The sequence below is a fragment of the Nannobrachium achirus genome (genome assembly GCF_963921795.1).
Source record: "Nannobrachium achirus genome assembly, chromosome: 23".
NCBI classification, from domain to species: Eukaryota; Metazoa; Chordata; class Actinopteri; order Myctophiformes; family Myctophidae; genus Nannobrachium; species Nannobrachium achirus.
The window spans coordinates 23797684-23820385 of NC_137830.1; the positions used below are offsets into that span (position 1 = coordinate 23797684).

Genomic DNA, 22702 nt, shown 5'->3' on the forward strand with positions numbered 1-22702 from the left:
TGAAAATCTAATCTTCTCTTGTGGAGTCCAATTGGCACAAACTCTTCTGAGATGGGGGTCAAATTACCCTACACATAATACGTTGGGGGTCCTTGGTGTGTGAAATGTTTTGAGAACCACTGGCCATATAGGAAAGGTCCCAGAACATCAGCCAGCCTATATAAACACTAAACAGACAAGGGAGAACAGCAGGGCTTTTATACACACAGGTGCTGCAAGGACACAGGTGAACACCAGTGGTGGAAAAAAGTACTCACATTCTTTACTAAAGTAAAAGTATCAATACTGCAATGTAGAAATACTCTGTTATGGGTGCCCTCACACCAAAATACCTATAGTGGAATCCGCCAATGCATTTCAATGAGAATGGAGCGTTTTTTTGCAGTAGAGGATTTCTGCAAAAAAAAAAAAAAAACATAAAAAAACGCTCCATTCTATGAGAGTGGATTCCCCATTCCGCCAATGCATTTCAATGAGAATGGAGTGTTTTTCTTTTTTTTTTTCTTTTTTTGCAGAAATCCTCTACTGGCAGGAAACTGCTCCATTCTCATTGAAATACAGTGGCGGAATCGGGAATTCACTCTCATAGTTAGAAGTGAAAATACCGAATTCAAAATTTACTTGAGTAAAAGTAAAAAAAAATATGGTTTGAAAATGTGCTTAAAGTACCAAAAGTAAAAGTACTGACACAGTCACACAGGTGAACACTATCAACACAGGAGAGACTGAGAGGAGGTGAGGTGAACCAGAAAGGAATGTGGGTGTGACTCGTGACCCTCCTCTGCTCTCTCGCTAATAAACGACAGAATTAAACTACAGGCTTACGAACTGTAAGCACAAAAAGAAAGGAAACTTGACTTCGGTCCATTATATCTCCCCTTTAATATTACCAATTTGTAATGTGTTTATATCATTTTTATCGTTGATTTGTCGAGGTACAGCTTGCTAAGCATCGGGCATTCAAGGCATAGCTACACAGCCAAACGTGTGGGTAGCGCCGACCAAACATTTGCCAAAATGGCCTGTAATACTGTTCTGCTGGCATTCACTCTCGTTTTGGGCTTCAGGTGCTGGCAGTTGTGGGCCCTGATGGCATTCACCTTTGTTGCTTGGAGCATTGAAGATTCCGGTCTTCTTTGGGTGCCTTGGGCCCACTTTTTGGTCTGTCTTTGACTTCACCAGTCTCACAGATCTTGGTCATAAGTTTGCAAATGGTACCAGGGCTGACACCAAATAATGCTGCCAATCTAAATGTTGGAACACCAGCCTCGAGTTGCCCTATTGCACAGGCCCAACCCTGAAGGGACACACATGGCATCTTTCCACCAGTGCTGCTCACCTGCCAGCACTTGAAGCCCAAAACAAGAGTGAATGCCAGTAGAACAGTATTACAGGCCATTTTGGCACATTTTTGGTCTGCGCTACCCACGCGTTTGGCTGTGTAGCTCATGCCTTGAGGGCCCGATGCTTAGCAAGCTGTACCTCGTTGGAAAGGTGACAAATCAACGATAATGATATAAAACACAATACAAATTGTTATTATTAAAGGGGAGGTATAATGGACCGAAGTCAAGTTTCCTTTCTTTTTGTGCTTAGTTTTATTTCCTGCCTTGTCCATAGTGCGGGACCATAGGGGGAGAAAATGGTCATGTGCAAATCTGTCCAAATTTTGCACTAGCGAATGTCTGTCCGTCTGACCATCTGCATGCTGACATCACTGATACTGCACAGTTACTCCGCCATGGTAACCGTCTGTCTGCATGCTGACACCACGTCATACTCTGACTTCATACTCTGACGTCATAGTACTGACATCACAGACTGGCCTGGACACAGAACACCATGTATGGGCATAAAGACCTGCCCAACGGGGGCTCCAACATGGAACTCCATATATGGGCATAAAGATTTGCCCAACGGGCACTAATACATTACTTCTGACGTTTTGAGACTCCTACATTCAATACCACGTGTTGCATGCCGAAAGTGGCTGATCTACAATCGCACAACGCGTCGCTTCCGTGACACATTGTGAGCTCATCTATTTTCCAGACGCGGAAACTTGCAGGAAACATTGCCAGGGACAAAGCTAAATTGCACAGCAATATCTTATGTCAGTTTACAGTTTAGGCATTTAGCAGACACTTTTAATCCAAAGCGATTTACAATAAGCAGGTTAATACATCACTATAATAAGCAAGATAATATGTCAGTATTATCTTGCTTATTATGTACCACTGCTCTCTCACTAATATTTCCTGCCTTGTGCATCCAACCCATGGGATTGGCTCAATTAAGCCCAATTAAGACAGCATTTATTCCTCTGAAACAATATTATTGAACGATAGACTCTGATGTGAATGTTCAAAATGAGATTACCGCTTGCTTTCTATTCTAGAATCTATTTACTGGTGGTCCAAATACGGAGTCATGCATCATAGATATGGCATAGATACATGACATCATAGATTATTTAAATGCTCTATATTATTATAGCAATCATTGCTATGTCACTGGTATAAAACACATTTTCAGAAATACGTTTTCAGGATTTTATCTCATCAGACAGAAGAGCACTCGTACAGGATTCAGGATGAATAAAATAAGAAAATAAGACATAATTGGAAAATGGAACACTATAAAATGTAAGCTAATGAGCGGGTTGGGTTCTTTCTTCTGACTGGATAAAATTGGTTTCCCGTCCTGAAAACGTTTTAACCATCAGAGTAATTGAATAAAGCATCTTTATTTGTGTTGTTGCCATGATGTTATTGCGTATATGCAGCATGCACATGTTCACATAAAATCATGTGCATGTTCGCGTGCCATGACACACACACACACACACACACACACACACACACACACACACACACACACACACACACACACACACACACACACACACACACACACACACACACACACACGTTTAATCACTCAGCACTCTCTAATCATAATGAACGCAGAGAAGTCTCACACTTAAATCCCCTTTACACACATGCACGCGCACGCACACACACGCACGCACGCGCGCACACACCCACACCCACACACACACACACACACACACACACACACACACACACACACACACACAAACACACACACACACACACACAATAGCAGGATTCCCAGCTGTTGTGTGTTGTTAATAGACTTACTGTAGCCATAGAAATAGACTTGGAATCTCTGGAGTGTTTAAGGCAAACACTCACACAAGCACTGGTGCGAGGCTGCGAGCACGCATGCACGCGTGCGTGCACGCGCGCACACACACACGCACGCGCGCGCGCACACACACACACGCGCGCGCGCGCGCACACGCACACACACACACACACACACACACACACACACACACACACACACACACACACACACACACACACACACACACACAGTGTATTTCCCAGTACACCAAACAACAGGGAGGATATCTTGTTGTCTATATAGGTTTATTAAACATTGCAGGCAACTTCACTGTAACTTCAACATGAAAATGCACACAGAAATAGATAGAAACAACATATAGCCGCAAACTTTGACATCTTCTTTTTGTGTTCATACCAGGAGCTCTAGTAGGCCTACTGCTCCTTACCAGGGTCCCGGTATGGGACATAAAACCAGCAGCATTAGTGGTTCTGCTAGCAGGGGTGTCACACCAAATTCTGGGCCCTGGGTACAAGGATTCACCCCCCCATGAATGTTCTTCATAGGGGGAGGGGGTTTAACCCATTTAGACTGGGAGTGCATAATCATGCATTATTTCGTGCTTTAACTATTGAAAAATAGATATACAAGCTCACAGCGCAGCACCGAGTGCCACACTGCGAGCTTGCTATTTTTGAAAAATCGTGAACATTTGTGGAAGTCTTTGAATATTTCAAATCCTTCTAAGGTTTTTTGAAATCCTTCTAATGTTTCCCATCTCAAAATATTTAGTTCCAGGGACTGCCCAGAAGCAAGATTTGAGTTGCAAATGTTCGCTTTAAAAAAATACATATATTCAAAGATTTGCACACATTTTCACGAGCTTGAGCTGTGAGCTTGTATATCTGCTATTTTTCAATAGCTAAAGTATAAAATAATTAAGTAAGCCCTAGTAACTCAGTCCCACTTTCCCCCCCTTGTGACGCCCCTGTCTGCTAGTATAGAAAGCCAGCGGCATTAGAGGTCCTGGTAGGACATACAACCAGCAGTCCTAGTGGTTGTGGCAGGGTATAAAATCAGCCGTGCTAATGGTTCTGGTAGGTTAAATCCAGCAGTACAAGTCGTCCTGGTACTGTATAGGATAGAAAACCAGCAGTGCAAGGGGCTGTGGCAGAATATAAAACATATCCTACCACACAAATATATCCAATGCGAGGGGTCCTGGTGTAAAACAATAACATCCAAAATGAATTCAGGTTTTTTTTCATGCATGTATTCACTCCGCTAACGATGAACAGAAACATATTGTAGACACATCAATTTGCAAACAAAATACAAAAATAACTTTCAGTACATATGGGTGCTTACAAACACAAATTTACGTGTCAAAAATCATCAACAGCAAAGAAAAAAAAAAAGAAACAAAAGAAAGAAACACATGCTCAATGTCGGCCATGCTGGTTCGTCTCTGTCTGACTCTCTTGGCTTGATATACTTACTCAGTAGCAGTGGTGGAAAAAGTACTCAGATGTTTAACTTAAGTAAAAGTATCAATCCTGCTATAGAAACAATACTGTTACAAGTAGAAGAAGTACGGAATTAAAAAGTAACATTTTAAAGTACAATAGTATTGGCATCAAAATGTACTAAAGTACAAAAATAAAAGTACTCATTATGCAGAATGTCCCATTACAAGTTTTTAAATGTGTACAAATACTTTGAAAATAGCAGATCTACAAGCTCACAATGCGTCGCATCGCACACCATTCGTGAGCGTGTAGATCGGCTATAATGCATATGGGGCTGAAGTGCTTAATGTCTGTTTTGTAATAATAATCAAAATCTACAGTAACTAAACCTTTCAAATAATTGTAGTGGAGTTAAAGTATACTATTTGGATCTGAGATGTAGTGGAGAAAAAGTAAAAGTATTGGAAATAGTCAAGTAAAGTACAAATACCTCAATTGTACTGTACATTGTACATTAAGTTAATGCACGTAGTTACTTTACACCACTGTAGGCTATTTTTGGTGTGCAACACCAGCAGCCCTTAACCACTGTATGTATAGATCTGTCACCCCTTTAATTCTCTTTCTCTCCCCTCCATCTCAGACTACATAAGATCATCGCTTTTCCCCAATTGAAAACGTGAGGCCTGTTCATACAAAACGAATGATAAGGTGCATAAGCTTCACCCCTCTATAAATTGGATACACAGTAATGAAGCGTACAAGTATAGTCTTTTGGAACACTTCATATGAGCTACCATCTAGCAAAGCAGAAAAGACACCATGATAAAGTTGTATAAAAAAAAGGATTTCATGAAAGTTCAGGTCAGAAAAAACAAAAAGTATTACAATCCTCAGTTAAATGCCCTCTTTTCTCTCTCTCTCTCTCTCTCTCTCTCTCTCTCTCTCTCTCTCTCTCTACTGCCTGTCACTCCATCTCTGTGTTTCATACTACCCACTGAGCATTTTTCGGGCTATTAGACGCCTAAAACATACATCTAAAACCGGGTTATAACATCTAATATCTAAAATTGGTGTTTTTATATTTCAACGGCTAGGCTTAGCCTAGATGTTGAAACAATGCCATTTAAACGGCTATATATATTTATCTAGACGCTTAAAAACAGCTACAGTAATCAACCTCTAGTCTATAGCCGTTGTTTTTTTTTCTTTTCGATTATCAGTTATAACTAGGAAGGACGTCTAATGGCCGACAATGGCTCGCAGGGTAGTTGATAAAAAAAAGCTTGCTTTTGGACCAGTGATCCTACAGGTTAAGGGCATAATCTAATACTGTACAGCAGAACAAAACGGAAAAAAGGCACGTCCGAAATATATATTGTATAGGTCAGTGGTTCTCTCAGAGTTAACAGCCCTGTAAGGCAGGGGTTTTCAAACTTTTTTGACTCAGGGCCCCCCTGTAAATAACTTTTTCATCCACGGCACCCCTGAATTACACTGTTAATTTTTAGAATCTTACATCATATTGGAGAAATATCCGTTTCCATCAGAACTGACTGAAAATAACGTTATACTTGACGTTTAACCACTTGAACCCCAGCATGCCTATTCTGGGGGGAAGGCTCACCAAAAATAGCCGATCTACAAGCTCACAACGCTCTGTGAGCTTGTAGATCTGCTATTTTTGGTGAAGAGAGTTGTCGTAGATGGAAAAGAAAAGAACCCCAGGTTGCCCTGTCACCCACTTTGAAAACCCCTGCTGTAAGGGTCCATCTGGAATTAACCCACCCAAGAAACCTTGAGGGTCCCTGGACCACACTTTGAGAACCACTGGTACTGTATAGATAGACAGATAGTGTAGATACAGTATTGACCAATCAATGTATACTTGTTACTACATGTAGTAGCATTAAATGCTTTTATTATAATCTTTTTGTGTATTTTAAAACATCCCTCCCCCATGCAGTAACTGGGTTATTATAGGAGTAGTAGGGTTTTAGGGTAGCTATGTGAGTGTTTGTTTGGCAGTGAATCTTCCACAGCAACAGAATGAGCTGCTATGCAGAAAATAGCCGATCTACGTACCGGTAGGTACAGATCGGCTATTTTTGGCGCACGGCGACGTTTAAATCAAGCTTTCCTGGGAAGTGATCATGTTGACAGGGTGTCACTTACATGCACACAATAGACTGTTGATGGCTGTTGAGGTTGCTCAGTTAATATGGTTTGATGTGGATTCATTCGTAGCGAACTTAAGACAAGGATTGTACACAGACCATCCATATTGAATTGAGCTTTTTTGTGTGCGCATGCAGGCTCACACAGGTTTTGACAGAGACAGGTACAGATTGTATCATAAGTCATTCATTCAATGTTTGTTTGTTTCTGAATGTCATTTGTCTGTTTATAGTAATTTTTGTTCTGTACAAGTAATGTGTCTGTTCATCATTGTACAATTCCTTACAGACATAAGATTCAGATTGTAACACGATAAGAATTGTTGTTGTTGGACCAGAATATTGAAGTGCATGTATAAACATACCCTGTATTTTATTCCAAAATTGGTAACCTATCAAATTCTGTCTCTAGAGCAGGGGCGTTTGTTGCGGCATCCCTACTTTATTTACAAATTGCACCCTGGCTATATCCACCAAGTGCAAGATCATGAAGCCAGTCTGGGACATCCATCTCTGCCTCAGTCTGGCGCTCATGAATAGTCCATTTTATATCATCATTGCTCCCCCTTCGCGGGCCGGACTTGTTTCACACCCCTGCTCTAAAGCAGCGATCCGATAAGCGACAGAGTTTGATAGGTCACACATTTCATAGAGTGAAATTGAATGAAATTACGGTTCGTTTCGAAGGGTTGTGTATTCGTCCCAGTACGAAAAAAACAAACACAAACACAACCCTCCCCCGGAGTGGTACATAGACTGGCCTGTTGGGTTTAGGGGCTAGGGGTCATGGGGTGGGGGGGTCAGGTGCATGGGTTCAGTACCCAGAGCCCTTCATGGCGATGTTCTGTCCCCCGGATGCGCTGTCGTGGCGCCGGACCAGTCGGATCATGAGGAGAGAGACGAGGAGGCCGAGGAGCTGGAGGAAAAGCAAAAGACGCGCGACGTTAATGCTTAGTAGTGCTCAAGAGTGATCAAGACTAATGATAACTTAAAGGAGAATTCTGGTCTAAATGGCTTTCTTAACTTCTTTTTTAATTTTATCTCCAAAAAATGCAAATACGCAAATCCATTCTGTACTTGTCCGCTGTTTATAAACACACTGTTGAGCTAACGTGCAAAAGTGACCGAAGGGTTACGTCATTGTTGAGATTCTGCCGTAAAAAGATTCAGTCACGTTCAAAATCTCGTCTTGCGAGACTTCCAAAACGTCGTTTAATGTCGTTTAATGCGATCAGACTTTTCTGTTTGGATGTGTCAGTGGGCTGTTAAGGCCGGAAAGTTTTTTTTTGCCACTCAGTAGGCATTCCCGATTAACTTCCGGGAAGTCTCGCGAGACGAGATTTAGAACGTGACTGAATCGTTTTACGGCAGGTTAAAACGTTTTTTTTTTTTTTTTTTTTTTTTAAGTTTTAAGAACGGTAAGAAGTAGCCTATTACTGTAACATCAAGACTAATGAGAACCTAATGCTAAGTATTACTGTAACATCAAGACTAATGATAACGCTAAACCTAACAGAGATGAAGAGGACAAGGAGTCTTACCGCCGTGGACGCAAGGGTGAAGAACACACCCATGGGGATTTTAAAGATCCAGTCCACGGTTTCCCAGGCCTGTGTACCGCACGACTAGAAAGAAACACACAGTCAGTGTGGTGGAGGATGTACTCAGGTGTGTTACATAGTGTACAGTATGATTCAGGACTGTTCAGCTGTGCTTTTTAATAGAAGCTTGATAGACCTGATTTAGGTTTTGAAATAAATAAATAAAACATATTATTATAAATAGGGGTAGGGCCAGATAAGCATTAAGCTTCATTCCCAGTTCCCACCCATCAATGTTACAGACCGATGGTCAGATGGCCGTGTGCATTTTCAGAGCATGTTTATTTTAGTGATCAATCAATCAAGCATTGTGTTCTGGCAAACTTGAAGTTCTTATTTATCGGAATCACAATGTCAATATATGTGTCTAAGGAGTTACTAAGTTACTTTAAGTGACATTACTCTAATAGAACCCGGGTGTGGTTATAATATGCAAATGTGTCTTCCCTGTGTATTTTTGGTCAAAAGGCCCAATTAAAATACACAGATATAATGACATCATAATATCATCCCCTCCCCTTTTCACCATCCAACATCATCTGTGGGTGTGGCTAACTTCAGCTGGGTCACCACCCACCTGACAACCAGGCATACTTAATGAGCAGGTGGGTGTGTTCAAAGTCTTCACGATTAAAAAAAAATAGCAGATCTACAAGCTCGCAAAGCAGCACTCGGTGCCGCGCTGTGAGCTGGTATATCTGCTAACCCTAACCCTTTAATAGGTAAAGAATAAAATAATGGTTAATACCTTGCTGTAGATGCGTGACGGACCAGTGGCTTCCTGAAAGAAAGCAAATGAATATATTTAATACAAAATTAAATAAAAAGTAGGAGAATGAAATCAGATAGATAATAAAATAATAATAATTAATAGTGAATTAATAATAATCACAATAGTTAGTGACAGTAGCCTTTAACGGTGGTGGAAGAAGTACTCAGATCCTTTACTTAGTAAAGGTAAGCTAGTACTAACGTGTTGTCATCAAAATATAAAATATAGGGGCATTATTTGCTATTTTATTCATCCAAAATTCGGTATTCGATATTCGGTCCAAATCGATTTTGCAAATTAGACGCTCAGTGAATGTTAACTTGTTAGCGAATGAGAATGGAGGGTACTGGAGGACACCTCCAGTACAAGAGGCGGTGCCATAGATAGTTTTGTACTGTACTTTTTCAGTTTTTCATGTGTCTAGGAGGTTGACAGCACTTCATTAGACCCCCTGGTGTGGTTGTTATGAGCAATTATGTATTCACTTTGTATTGGGGTTTCTTCCTGGAGGCTGTCACCTTGCGTGGGTCAAATCAACCCCTCCCCTTTGACCAAAAAGGAAATAAATGTACTTTTCAATATGGGCCTATTGTATGCATTTGGCGCCTCATTAAAATAAATGTTGACATCAAAATCGTAGTAGTAATTAACCTACCACTGGTTTGTCCATACAATCCAAGGAGCTGGTACAGGCACACGTAGAGGGGATTTCGTTCTCCCAGTCCTTATAGCTGGAGACTCCACAGCAATGGAACTGAAGACAGACAGATAGACAAATGACTCAATAGCCTTTGGCTCTGTAAATGATCTGCTCTTTTATCCTTCTACAACATTGGTTCTCAACCTGTGGGTCAGGACCCCCCAGGGGGGTCCCCAAATTATTTTGGGGGGTCCCCAGATGATTAACTAATGTGCAATGCTGTCTTATCACTCAACAGTAAACAAACCAACATAAAGTTTAAGTGTATAGAGTGAATATGCACATTTCTAAAGTGACAATTTAAGGACTTTTTAATACCTCTAAAATGACAAATTTAACATTGGCCAAATTGTCAAATATTCCGAGGCAGAAATAGTGAAAATAGCCGATCTACATGCTCACATTTTCACAATAGAAACGTGTTATACAAGATGTAATGCCTCAACTCTTAGTGCTCGTCAGGGTGGGGTGGGGTGGGGGGGGGGGGTGGTGGTGGGGGTTGGTGGGGGTCCCCAGTTCAAATATGATTATTTTGGGGGTCGCGGCCTGAAAAGGTTGAGATCCACTGTTCTACACCAAACCTCTTCACCGAAAATAGCCGATCTGAAGCTCGCAATCTGAAGCTCACAATCTGCAGCGCGATGATGATCAAAAGTAGAAAGTACACATTCTGCATGTCCTACAGTATTTCAAGTTAAATAAATATATATATATTGAAAATAGCAGATCAACAAACTTGAGCTTGTAAATCTTCTATTTTCAAAAGGCCAAAATGTATAGGACTGGAGTGGTTATGTATGTTTTTTTAATTAAAAGTAACTGAGAACTAAAGTTTTCAAACACATGTTGTGGAGTAAAGTACAATATTTGGATCCGAGATGTAGTGGAGTAGTAAAAGTAGGATTCTGAAAATAGGAAATACTCAAGTAAAGTACAAGTACCTAAAAATTGTACTTAAGTACAGTACTTGAGCAAATGTACTTACTTTACACCACTGCTAGGGTTCAAGTGGTAATACACTTTAAACAGCTACATTAGTATTAGTGAGTCATTTACACTTACAGTTGGCTGCCATTCGTTTTTGACCTTATCCCTAAAGCTTTCCTCCTTCATGCGCTCGGACTGCCCTTCATATGCACCCTGAAAGAAGTTCTTGGCCTGTGAACAGAGAGAGAGAGAGAGAGAGAGAGAGAGAGAGAGAGAGAGAGAGAGAGAGAGAGAGAGAGAGAGAGAGAGAGAGAGAGCATTATGACCAGGATTATTATAGTTAACATAAAATAACTTAAACTAGAATTATAAAAAAAAAAAAAAAAAAAAATGAAAAAAAGAAATAATAATAATACGTAAAGCCACCATATTTTGTGTGTTAATGAAATTAAATAACATCATAGAGAAACGATCATTAGTTTTAGTGTTTGGCAATATTTCATACAGTACATACAGTATAACGCCTATACAGTAGGTATCGTAAAATAATAATAAGATCTCAGATCTGCAAGCTCACGTGTCGCATCGTGACATGTTGTGAGCTTGTAGATTTGCTATTTTCACCATTTTTGACAGCCAGACAGGCAGGCAGTCAGAATTACCTGGTTGCGTTTGGCAGCGATGATGATTCCGATGATCAGCATGATTAAGATACCAAGTACCATGATGCCAGCAAACTGTAAACATAATGACATGATTTAACCCATTAAGACTTGAGGCCCATTGTGAAAAAAAGTTTTCTGATGTCTGTGTGTGTGTGTGTGTGTGTGTGTGTGTGTGTGTGTGTGTGTGTGTGTGTGTGTGTGTGTGTGTGTGTGTGTGTGTGAATATATATATATATATATATATATATACTGTATATATATTCAAACATTTGCAAAAATGTTAAAGGTTTTTCAAAAATAGAAGATCTACAGTACAAGCTCATATCACTCAGTGACGCGCTGTGAGCTTGTACATGTATATCTGCTATTTTTGAATGGCCAAATGAAATGATTGCCACACTATTATAATTATTATAATTATTAACGAATAAAATTGTGTTAAAATGTGTATTTGGGGCCCACTTACAATACCCTCGCGGATGTTGAGATTCAATCAAGCAATCAATCAATCAATGAATCAATCAATCTTACCCTATGACAGGGGTTCACAAAGTGGGGTCCGTCCGGAGACCCCAGGGGTCCTGCATTAACCCCTATACATCGGCTACTTTAGCAGATCTACAAGTGAGCAGCTGGCACATCTGCTATTTTCATAACATCTTGTGATCTTGTGATTTTTTTAAACAACAGAAATCTTGTATGGGGTATATGAAATGTGTTCAGATGGGGCTCCACGGGCCCCATGTTAATTTGGGGGGTCCTTGACATGAAAGAAATGTGTTTATACCCACCACTTTAAGGACTATCTCTCTTTCTAGACATCCAGCGACGATTCCAAACACGGAGACGAGAAGCATTCCGATGGCAAACGCCCATAACCAGCCAGTCCATCCGGACGGAAGGCCTACAGTCTCAATCTGCACGCACGCCGCACACGCACGCAAAAACACACACACACACACACACACACACACACACACACGCACGCACGCGCACACACGCACACACACACACACACACACACACACACACACACACACACACACACACACACACACACACACACACACACACACACACACACACACACACAAAACAATGCTTCTTAAATGAAGTGCTGCTGCAAAGTAAAATGTAAAATGACTGGGCCATGATCTACTTATGTGTGTGATCCAGTGGTGGAAAGTAACTAGCCAACGTTTCATTTACTCAAATACTCTAGGCCTACTTAATTACAAACACTGTAGGCCTACTTAATTACAAATAGGCTACTGTAGGCTTTATTTTGAGGTAGTTTTCAATAGGCTACTTTATCATTCTAATCCACAACATAAGAGTTAAGTATTGTGCATCAGTATTTGAAAACTTTAGTTACAAGTAGTGTATGTATTTGGTACTTTAAGTATAATTTTACCCTGATACCTTTGTAGGCCTACTTTTGTTTACACCAAATTTGAATGCTAGACTTTCACTTGTAACAGAGTACCACCAGGTAGGCCTACTCTGTTACAAGTGAAAGTATGATGGTATGATGTATGATTATAGTGAGTGTGTGTGTAGTGGGTGTGGTCTGAAGTGGGTGTGACCTTACCGCATTAGCCAACTCCTGGACCTTCACAGCTGCCACCACTATCAGGATTCCAAGGATCTATCCAATGAGATAGCAAGAGTCAGATTACATCACCACGCACGCACGCACGCACACACGCGCGCTCGCCAATCCTTTTAGACCAGCTGTTCTCAAAGTGGGGTTAAAATGTGTTAATGTAGCATTAAAATCAGTTTAGGCACTTTAAACCTATATATTGTTTATTTGAAAATGTTTGCAATCTTCGGCTATCATCAAAAAGACAATCTACAAAAGAATCTTTAAAAATTTAAATATATATATATATTTGTAATGTTTTTGAAACACTTTATCAACACAATTCTTATATGGGGCTCCCTTAGCCGATAGGGGGTCCGTGGCCAAATAATACATATTCATTTGGGGGGGTCTTTGACAGAAAAAAGTTTGGTCAGATGAACCAGGAGGATATAAGGAGCAGCAAATATTTAACAAAATAAAAACTGTTCAAACTGCAGCTGCAGTTGCAACAGCTTTTTTCATAACATTTGGTCTTCTCCCACACATCTGTTACCTTTGTAGGCATGCAAAAGACTTCAGAGAATTAGTTGACACAAAATAATGCAACTCTTCAGTCCTTTGGTTTACGCAAATACATTCTGATTACTTAAGCGCTATTTAATAAATAAAAGAGACGATCTACAAGCTCACAACGCATTTGGCCAAGATGATACAGATCACAAGAGTTGGATTTGAGCTGTATCTTTTGGAGTGCCACTATTATCTGGTGTCTTTTTATACTGAAAAAATATATATAATACAAAAAAAATACAAACAAAAACTAAAAACAAAACAGCTCATGCAGGGATTTCCAATCATTGTGGAAGTGAAAATCTGATAAATCACAAAATGACATCATAAAGGACACAGATTGCATTACCAGGGCGGGCACAAACATGGAATTTCAAAATCACTCACTCTAAAGAAGTAACTATACTGTACATAAATAAAGCTGCATTGTATTTCGCTGCACATAGGCTAGGCTACACCCTTGAGGCAGCCTTTGCAAATTGGAAGGCCATTTTAGAAAGCAATTTGAGTACAATGCTTTCTTTTGACACAAAGTAGTAGACCTGAAGGTTATTGGTTCACTGGAAGCAGTGAAGCGTGGTTTCAGAGACCTGGGGCCATCAGGGGCATAGCAGCACCAGAGGCGTCAATTGGGTATGGCAAGGTATGGCAGCTGCCATACCATGGCTACAGCCAGGGCCAGGGGGGGGGAGGGATGTACTTTTTAAAATAAATGCATCATGCCTGTTGCTAAGGTATGGCAGCATGCGCGCCTTGCACACGCGCCTTCCAGTCATGCTGCCATACCTTAGCTTTTGCTGAACTGACGCCACTGAGCAGCATTGGGGGTGGTAGCCTCGTCGGAGAGAGTCTGGTTTACGAGGCTATTCTATTGGGGTGGGACCTCGTGTTTGTTCCTCTGCATAGTGCAGTCTAGTGTATAACATTAGTGAGGACCAATCCCCTTTAATGTTTTGTTCAAAGCACCTTGAAATTATGTCTTGTTGTTGTTGAAATGCACTTATACTAATACACTTGCTCTGCCTTGACTCGCAATAATGGCAAGATGATGAGTTTTCCACTGGATTTGTTTGCTGCCACTGCAGTTCAGGAAGCAAGCAGTGGGTGTCGCTGTTTGACCGACTGTAAAGAGTAAACAATGTACTGGTAGATGTTTTTGATCACACCGTTTCCTGACTGCGTGACTGCGTGTGCATGCATGTTAGTTTGTTAGTTTGTAACTTTGTAGCATGAATTGCAATATCACTGGCAGGCCTGGGTGACACGCATATGCACGCACGCATGCACACAGGCGACCTGTGACCCCCCCCCCCCCCCTCTTTCTCAAAACATTAACCATTTAAACCACCGATTTTCTTATATAGACCTACTGTATATATATAGGTCTATATATATATATATAAGCTATATATTACTCCAATCTTCACTGTAAAATCCTCTTAAATCTGAGTGCGACATGAGCTTGTAGATCTACTATTTTAGCTGACACTAAAATACTTATTTCTACTTTAATGAAGTTGATTACGTTTGTTTTCACATAGAGAAGAATGCCAGATTCGTCATTACTTGAAATTACCATTTATTCCTCGGCTCAATAACATGTTATTAACATGAATTTTATTTAGCCTACATTATGCAGACATGCATGCGTGAAAACAAACACACCCACATGCACGCGTGCAGTGCACACGTCCCCCCACGCCCACGCACGCACGCCGTCTCCAAACCCTATTATCTCTGCCTTCAGGCAGTGGTTGGGATGTTGGCGGGAATGTGACCTTTATGCATGGTTTGTGTTACAACACTAAACTAAATTTAAAAGGATTTATGGTTCCGTCGTCTCTCCCTGTTTCTGCTTTACATACAGTATGTCCTATCAATCCCCGTAAACAAATCTTTTCTCATCAAAACATATATAAATAAACTTTAAACGCACCAACCACATCTGCTGTGTTTAGAGTAGACATTGAAACAGATTTAATCGTGCACAAGACAAATTATTTTCTCAAAGTCTGCATAACTTCATGATATTGCTTTAATTAAACCATGCAGTTCTCAAACTTTTTTCATGACAAGGACCCGCCTACAGTAGGCACCTGAAAATATATTTTTTAGTAATTTAACTGGGGACCCGATGAAATAACTGACCTTAAAAAGCAAACTGATCTCAGTTCAGTCTTTTTAGTATGTCAACAAGCTGGTTTGTACTCACGCACACTGTAACCCAAAACCACAACTCTAAAATGCTCAGTGATCATTGAACTCATTCGTACCCTCTCAGACTTGCAAATGGATAAATTGACACTGAGGATTTTTTTGTGAAGGTACATTTTCTTTGCAAGCTTGAAATTAAATTAACTAAAAAAGTAAATATAAATGTAGGACTTTGTGAGTAGCCTATACAGTGGGCTACTTTTCAGAATATGACAATTGTATAGGGATCTAACCACCAAATAAACAAATTAGATTAATTTTAGATTTTTCTTTTTTAACATGCATTATACTGTACAGGCTGATATCAGTATATTGCATTAACAATGATAATAAAACATTAATAACAGTAAACGGTTTCTACACTCACCACAAACACCACATTGAAGAAGATAAAAAGGCATTTGAGGCAGCCGTTAATTTTTCCCATCTTGAATTGGTCCCAGCAGCAACAGCAATAAGACCTTTAATAAAATGGATGTATTTCTGGTCGCTGCAGAGCACTTTGCATTCCAGTCCGTGCAGTTCAAGTAAGGTAAATCAGATGGATGATGGATCCCCTACAGCAGACGCTAAGGTGTGGCTTGGTCCGTGTGTGTGTGTGTGTGTGTGTGTGTGTGTGTGTGTGTGTGTGTGTGTGTGTGTGTGTGAGAGAGAGAGAGAGAGAGAGAGAGAGAGAGAGAGAGAGAGAGAGAGAGAGAGAGAGAGGGGCGACAAGGAGGGTCTGTAGAACAGAAGCACATAGAATGTGCTGTGCCGCACATTCAAGAGCAAAATGGACCATCGAAGGCTTTATACTGTATATTTTCTCATTACTTCCGTCAGTCTCAGAGCTACAGACCTGGCTGTAATTGACCTGTCCATTTGGAACCCACTTAACAAATCCTGAGAGTAATGGACCCCACTTTGAGAAACACAATTTACAATTTGGGCATTTGTCATGACTCTCCAGGCAAGGACGCAAAATGCAGAATCAAATGGACAGGAAACGACGAGGAGTAAACTTTACTGAAAACGTAACTCAGAACAACCCTTTCAAAAGAGGAATGCAGCGCAATAAACTTGTGGCATAAACGGATAGACCAACAACTTAATGCAGACATCACAGTCTATAAATAGATTAGGCATTAGGGAGAATAGGAACAGGTGAGGTGAGCCACACAGGTCCAGGAATCAGTTAGGGCACAGGGTGAATAGGTAAGGTCGTGTGGCAGTGGCACAGACTGGTAGAGGCAGAGGCAGTGACACATTTAGTAGTCTTGCGAGTCTCCCACAAATTTCAAATGCTTTCCGTACAGCCTAGACTGGAGCACGGAAGCTCTGCAAACAATGCTTCTCTGCCTTTTAGGCTACATTATGTGATTGTGAACATGTTAATGTTGACAGAAATGTGTTGTGTGTTCATTACTCCAAAATAACAATGCATTTACATAGTGACATAATGCCATACATTGACAAATATGTCTAAAGAAGGTTAGCCCTGGCTGAGAAGTGACAGGCATTACGATTAATAAAAGACACTCCAACATATCCGTTGCATTGTGTTGGAGTTGAGTGTTTACAAGACGCCATTGTACAACTAAACTGAGGAAGGGGAAAGAATTAAGCCAGGCTGAACAAACTCTTCGAGAGACAGAAAATTGCTTTAGTAAAATATCTTTACTTTCCCCACGAGATTAACACGGACCTCATTATCCCCACTTCCTCCAGTGACAGTGGCAATGAAGTGATTTTCCCTAGAAATGCTCTGAGCGGCCTGTATGAGTGCATCTCAGGTTCTCGATCTGACCTGAGCTTTTTAGAGGACTTAAGGTGTGTGCAAGGTACTCGAGTGTTGTGCTGAATGTGGTGACTTACTGTATGATATCTTTTCCGCCCGCCTGCTGCAGCCGTGTTCCAGCGGACAAGGTTTCCAGCAGATAAGTGCTGTCAATAGGCCGAGTATCAACATGTTGTGCAAACGTCACTTTTCCTTCCCATCTATTTATCAGCCTTTGGCTGTTTCACAGCCTGTGGCAAAAACAAGCCTAAGTGACAAAACCATGAGAACAAATGACCACAGAAGTCTGCATATGGTTGTCATTAGAGATTCTCTAATGACAACCATACATCATCCTTAAGAATGGCCCTACCTGTAGTACCGAAAGAGTTTCCCATGATTGCATGCCAAAGAACAAGGGCCGTGCAGAGAGCACTGAGAGTGGGCAGGTGCTCAAACCTCACAAAAGGGCACTTCTGCGTGTGCACCGATCTTTGGGGTGGTCTTTTTTGGGGGGTCCCTCGTGCCATTTCACTCCAGAAATGTAGTCTCAAATAAAGTTGTTTGCAGCTGCAAGGTTAACGAGGTGGGAGGGCACGTGACATCTCTGCATCAGGTGAAACTGAAACTGACTGATGGCAGCCAGCTCATTTCAGTTATAATTATAAATAATAATTATTATTATAGTGAAATTATAATTATTTAGTCAAATGTGTGTCTTGATATGGGCCACAGATGTTGGGCAGGCCATTAAAAAAGGGCACTTTGAAGCAAAGGGGCCCCCCTCTGCACGTGCCTGCAAAGAACTCATTTTAGTTCTACTGTATTTAGCGTGTGTGTGTGTGTGTGTGTGTGTGTGTGTGTGTGTGTATGTGCGTGCGTGCGTGCGTGTGTGCGTGTGTGCGTGCGTGCGCATGTGTGTGTGCACGCACGTGAGGCTGTGTGCACATGTGTTTATTTTTAATTAGAAGGACAAAGAGAACTCACTTGACAATGATTTTCCTTCATGACACCTCATGTCAACAGGCCATTCATTAATTCCTAGTAGGAGGTGTGAAATACAGTTTCCTCCAATCGAATGCAAGGAATAGGATGTGGCCAGCATCATATTGGGGGTTGTAGTTCATAAAATATAGATCTGAAAGGTTGGATTCTATGTGTTGTAGCTCTACGCTGTTTTTCCTCTGAATCTGAGGGGAAACCAGACTACGCCCCACTTACTGTGTGTGTGTGTGTGTGTGTGTGTGTGTGTGTGTGCGCGTGCGTGCGTGCGTGCGTGCGTGCGTGCGTGTGTGTTGGCATCAATGTGATTGCATGCGAGCATGTCTCCTCTCTTCCATCAGCACTCCTCCCCCCTCCTCATGTAACTGGGACCTCCCTCCCCCTCTCCTTTATGTCTCCTCCTGCCAGTAATAAAAAGCAGTGGTGGAAAAAGTACTGACATTCTTCACTTATTAATACTGCAATATATAAATACTCTGTTACAAGTAAACGTCTGGAATTCAAAATGGTCTTGAGTAAAAGTACAAACGTTTTGGCATCAATATGTACTTAAAGCACTAAAAGTAAAAGTACAAAATATTGGAAAATAGCAGAACTACAAGCTCACAACGTGCCTCTGAGATGTGGCGGAGTAGAAGTTAAAAAATAATTGAAATACTCAAGTACAAATACCTAAAAATTTGACTTAACTACTATACTTAAAGGGGAAGACCACCCATTTTCAATATTGAACTATGTCATTAATATAACTTAGAGGAGTTGTATGGAAATAGAAAAAAGGTTCACCCCCTTCTGTGTTGCCTAGAACTGGAGGATTGATTTTGGGGTTTGTATTGTAAAGTACAATGTGTGATGTCATCAAGTTGTACTTTACAATACAAACCCCAAAATCAATCCTCCAGTTCTAGGCAACACAGAAGAGGGGGAACTTTTTTTCTATTTCCACACAACTCCTCTAAGGTATATTAATGACATAGTTCAATATTGAAAATGGGTGGTCTCCCCCTTTAAGTAAATGTACTTAGTTACTTTACACCACTGGAAAACAAAAAAGTACAGCTTTCTCCAGTCTGCAGCACCACAGAGCACACTTCATGTTTTCTTGTCATGTGATTCTTTGTTTATTTATCTGACTCGGATTTAACCACTTTCAAACTGGCATCCCTATTTTGGGCAGGTGATGAAGGCAAACTGATATCCTTACACAACTAGCCTCCTGCAGAGCCACACCGTGAAAAAAATTATTGACTTAAAGAATTAACCCCAAAATCACATTAACGTGCACATGGTGGCAGCTGCTTTTGTTATATGCTGGATATGTTCTCCACATGCACAAGCAGCATTTCGGAATCAGCTTAAATGTATACATATCCAGACAATGCATATGATATCAGATATGACAGATCATGATCAAAATGTTTAGAATGGCAAATCTCGATATTTCGGTGTCCCGCTTTTTCGAATCCCCAGTAGACTACTGAAGTGAATGAAATATATTATTTCTTGTTGACTGCTATTTGCTGACCCTGAGACACCAGCTGCGAGACTAGGGAAGAGGGGAGGATAGGTAAGGAGGTCAGGCTGCCACATAGTGGCCCTTTGTTTTATGACTGTGGGAAGAGATAAGGTGTTTGGCGTTTTAATGAACTAGGGAAAGAGAGAAGGAAGAGATGTTTTTGTTTTAGCGGATTAAATAATGAACTGTGAGAGGGAGGGGGCAGTCCATCTTTTTGCCTTGCTGAAGCAACATGTCTGGTGTGTGAATGTTACAGCGCTGTAAATAAACCTTTTCGTATCATTTAATATTGCATCTGAGTCAAAGTGAACTGATTCTTTTGAGAGTCTTCAATTCCGCTGGGCTTTAGTCATAAGGCCATAAATTAACACCTTGAAAGCCGCGGCAGAACCCTCTGAACAGAGGTAGCGCCGAAGAAATAAGCCATTTATTTACAAACATGTTTTAAAAAAACAAAGCCCACATGATAACAACACGTAATGGAGTGCTCGATACAGCGTACATATTCATCCTGCAGAGGTCGGCGATCTTACTTTGGCGAGGCGGAGGGGAGATCAATTCCATTCGTTTACGTGCGGCGAAGCAGGGAAAGGAGCGATAGAGAAGCGGCGCCCGAACATGATTGAGACCGCGATCCACGAACAGAGACAAAGAGCAGCCATGTTGTGTGCCCTTCTTGTCGAGTTTCAACAACGTGGAGAGTAGGAGGCCACTCCTAGCCACCCATCCATCCAGAATGTGAGTCAACGGCGCGGCCTGCTGGATACTACGAGCATCACACCCAGTCCCAGAAAATGACTGAGAGAGGATATTAACCGTTTCAGATGGCTCCAAAATGACACAGAGAAGAATGGCCGATGTTTTTTTTTTTGATTATTATCATTTATATCAAAAGTCCGGGAATAGACGTGTGGCTGATTGGACCAAGTAGGAAGTCCGAGGGAGTACGGCCAGTCTTAGAAGGTGTTAAGTAAGATTTCCACGTCACTACTCCGGTTACGGTTCGGGTAAGGGTTAGGGTTAAGGTTTAGACTTATTCACCAGATTAGCATTCACCTGTGTCGGCAGGTTAGCGCTCAGCAGCATCGGTAGGTTAGCGTTCACCCACGACGGCAGGTTAGCCTTCACGGCAAAATCTATATATTTCGATGTCACGGTGTTCAGAATCCCCACAACTCCGGTTAGGGTTAAGGGTTAGGTTTAGGTTTAGGGTTAAGGTTTAGACCTATTCACCAGGTTAGCATTCACCTGCAGGTTAGCGTTCACCAGCATCGGTAGGTTAGCGTTCACCCGCGACACCAGGTTAGCGTTCACCAGCGATTCGGACTACTGGCCGCTCAAAACAACGGCACACCGAAACATCCCTATGTGCCCGTTTAGAACATCATATGCAGGGCTGTACATGTTCATGTTCGGTGAGTATTCTATGCCATTCCAATACCACATCATTTATCATATGATGATGTCATTTACAATAATCAATGATTTTCTGTTTTTAATGCTTCAGGTGATGTTGCACTACTGTTTTATAAATATTTCTAACATTGTATTTATTCCTAGATCAGTGGTTCTCAAATCTTTTAATTTCAAGGACCCCCGAAACTCTGAGAGTGTACACATGGAACCAAATTGACCCATAGGGTCCTTTTGGTTCCATTTGTACACTCTCAGGCCAGGGCCATACATTTAAAGCAGCGTCCAATTCATTCCCTATGGAAGTTTGCTCTGTGGCTTAAGGACAGACTTATGAAAAGCCAACACATGTGACTTCCATAGGGAATGAATTGGACGCTGCTTTACCCCCCGCCTCCCCCCAGGTAAAGCATGTGCTTTAAATGTGTGGCCCTGACCTCAGAGCTACAGACCTGTAAGGGTCCATTTGGAACCCCCTTAAGGAACCTTGAGACCCCACTTTAAGAGCCACTTAATGTCTTAGATTTGTTTTTTAAATTACACACTGTAATCGGATCGTTACTCAATAAAGACTGATATGCAAGTTATGGGTATCGGAATCGGGAAGGACTGAATTGTAATGGTCTATCGCTACATCATGGTGTTCTAATAGTGCAGTTTCAAAGACCAGCTTGTGCAACATGGAAAGGTTAAAAACACACATGTCTTGGGTTGTTTCAGAGTCTCACAGTTCAGGAAGAGGTAACTTCCTGTATTATTTTATTATTATAAAGGGGTCAATACAAAATGTTCTAATTCCAAAGAGACTGAATAGAGGATTGTTTTTAAAATGTTGTTATAATGGAGAGGAAATGATATCTGGTTGGTTTCTTTAAGGATTTGTGCTGTTTTTTTTCTGTTATTTCTTCTCCCAAAATCAACAAAGCTTAATACAGAAGGACAACAGGACTGGGTGGATATTGAGAGAACTATGGGGATCCATGACTAAAGCACAGATATAAAAACAACAAAATAAATCCTGATGGCTTGGAAGGAACTACAGTTTTACATCTGGAGATTCCCGCCCTGCGTCATCCAGGACAGGCTTCAGATCTGAAACCATTTGATTTGGCGTTAGGAACCCGCTGCGAAGGAACTACAGTACACCTCTGTAATGGTACTATTAGCCAATATGTTGAC

The 22702-nt window shown here is 41.1% G+C and overlaps 1 protein-coding gene across 1 annotated transcript; it reads right to left on the minus strand.

Moving 5' to 3' along the window:
- Positions 1-3451: 3451 nt before the first annotated feature.
- LOC308309198 (tetraspanin-6-like) lies at positions 3452-16421 on the minus strand. The gene is made up of 9 exons (XM_080754692.1): positions 16204-16421; positions 13056-13112; positions 12256-12381; positions 11462-11536; positions 10935-11030; positions 9828-9926; positions 9149-9181; positions 8341-8424; positions 3452-7715 (listed from the first exon to the last, which is right to left on the minus strand). The coding sequence occupies exons 1-9, from the start codon at positions 16261-16263 to the stop codon at positions 7614-7616; spliced, it is 732 nt and encodes a 243-aa protein (XP_080610818.1). The 5' UTR covers positions 16264-16421; the 3' UTR covers positions 3452-7613.
- Positions 16422-22702: the final 6281 nt, after the last annotated feature.

Coding starts and splice junctions, on each gene's coding strand:
- LOC308309198 (XM_080754692.1), bottom strand. CDS start 16,263: ATGGGAAAAATTAACGGCTGCCTCAAATGCCTTTTTATCTTCTTCAAT. Junction 11,031..11,461: donor TCGCTGCCAAACGCAACCAG/GTAATTCTGACT, acceptor CTCTGTTCACAG/GCCAAGAACTTCTTTCAGGG. Junction 8,425..9,148: donor CGTCACGCATCTACAGCAAG/GTATTAACCATT, acceptor GTTTCTTTCTAG/TCGTGCGGTACACAGGCCTG.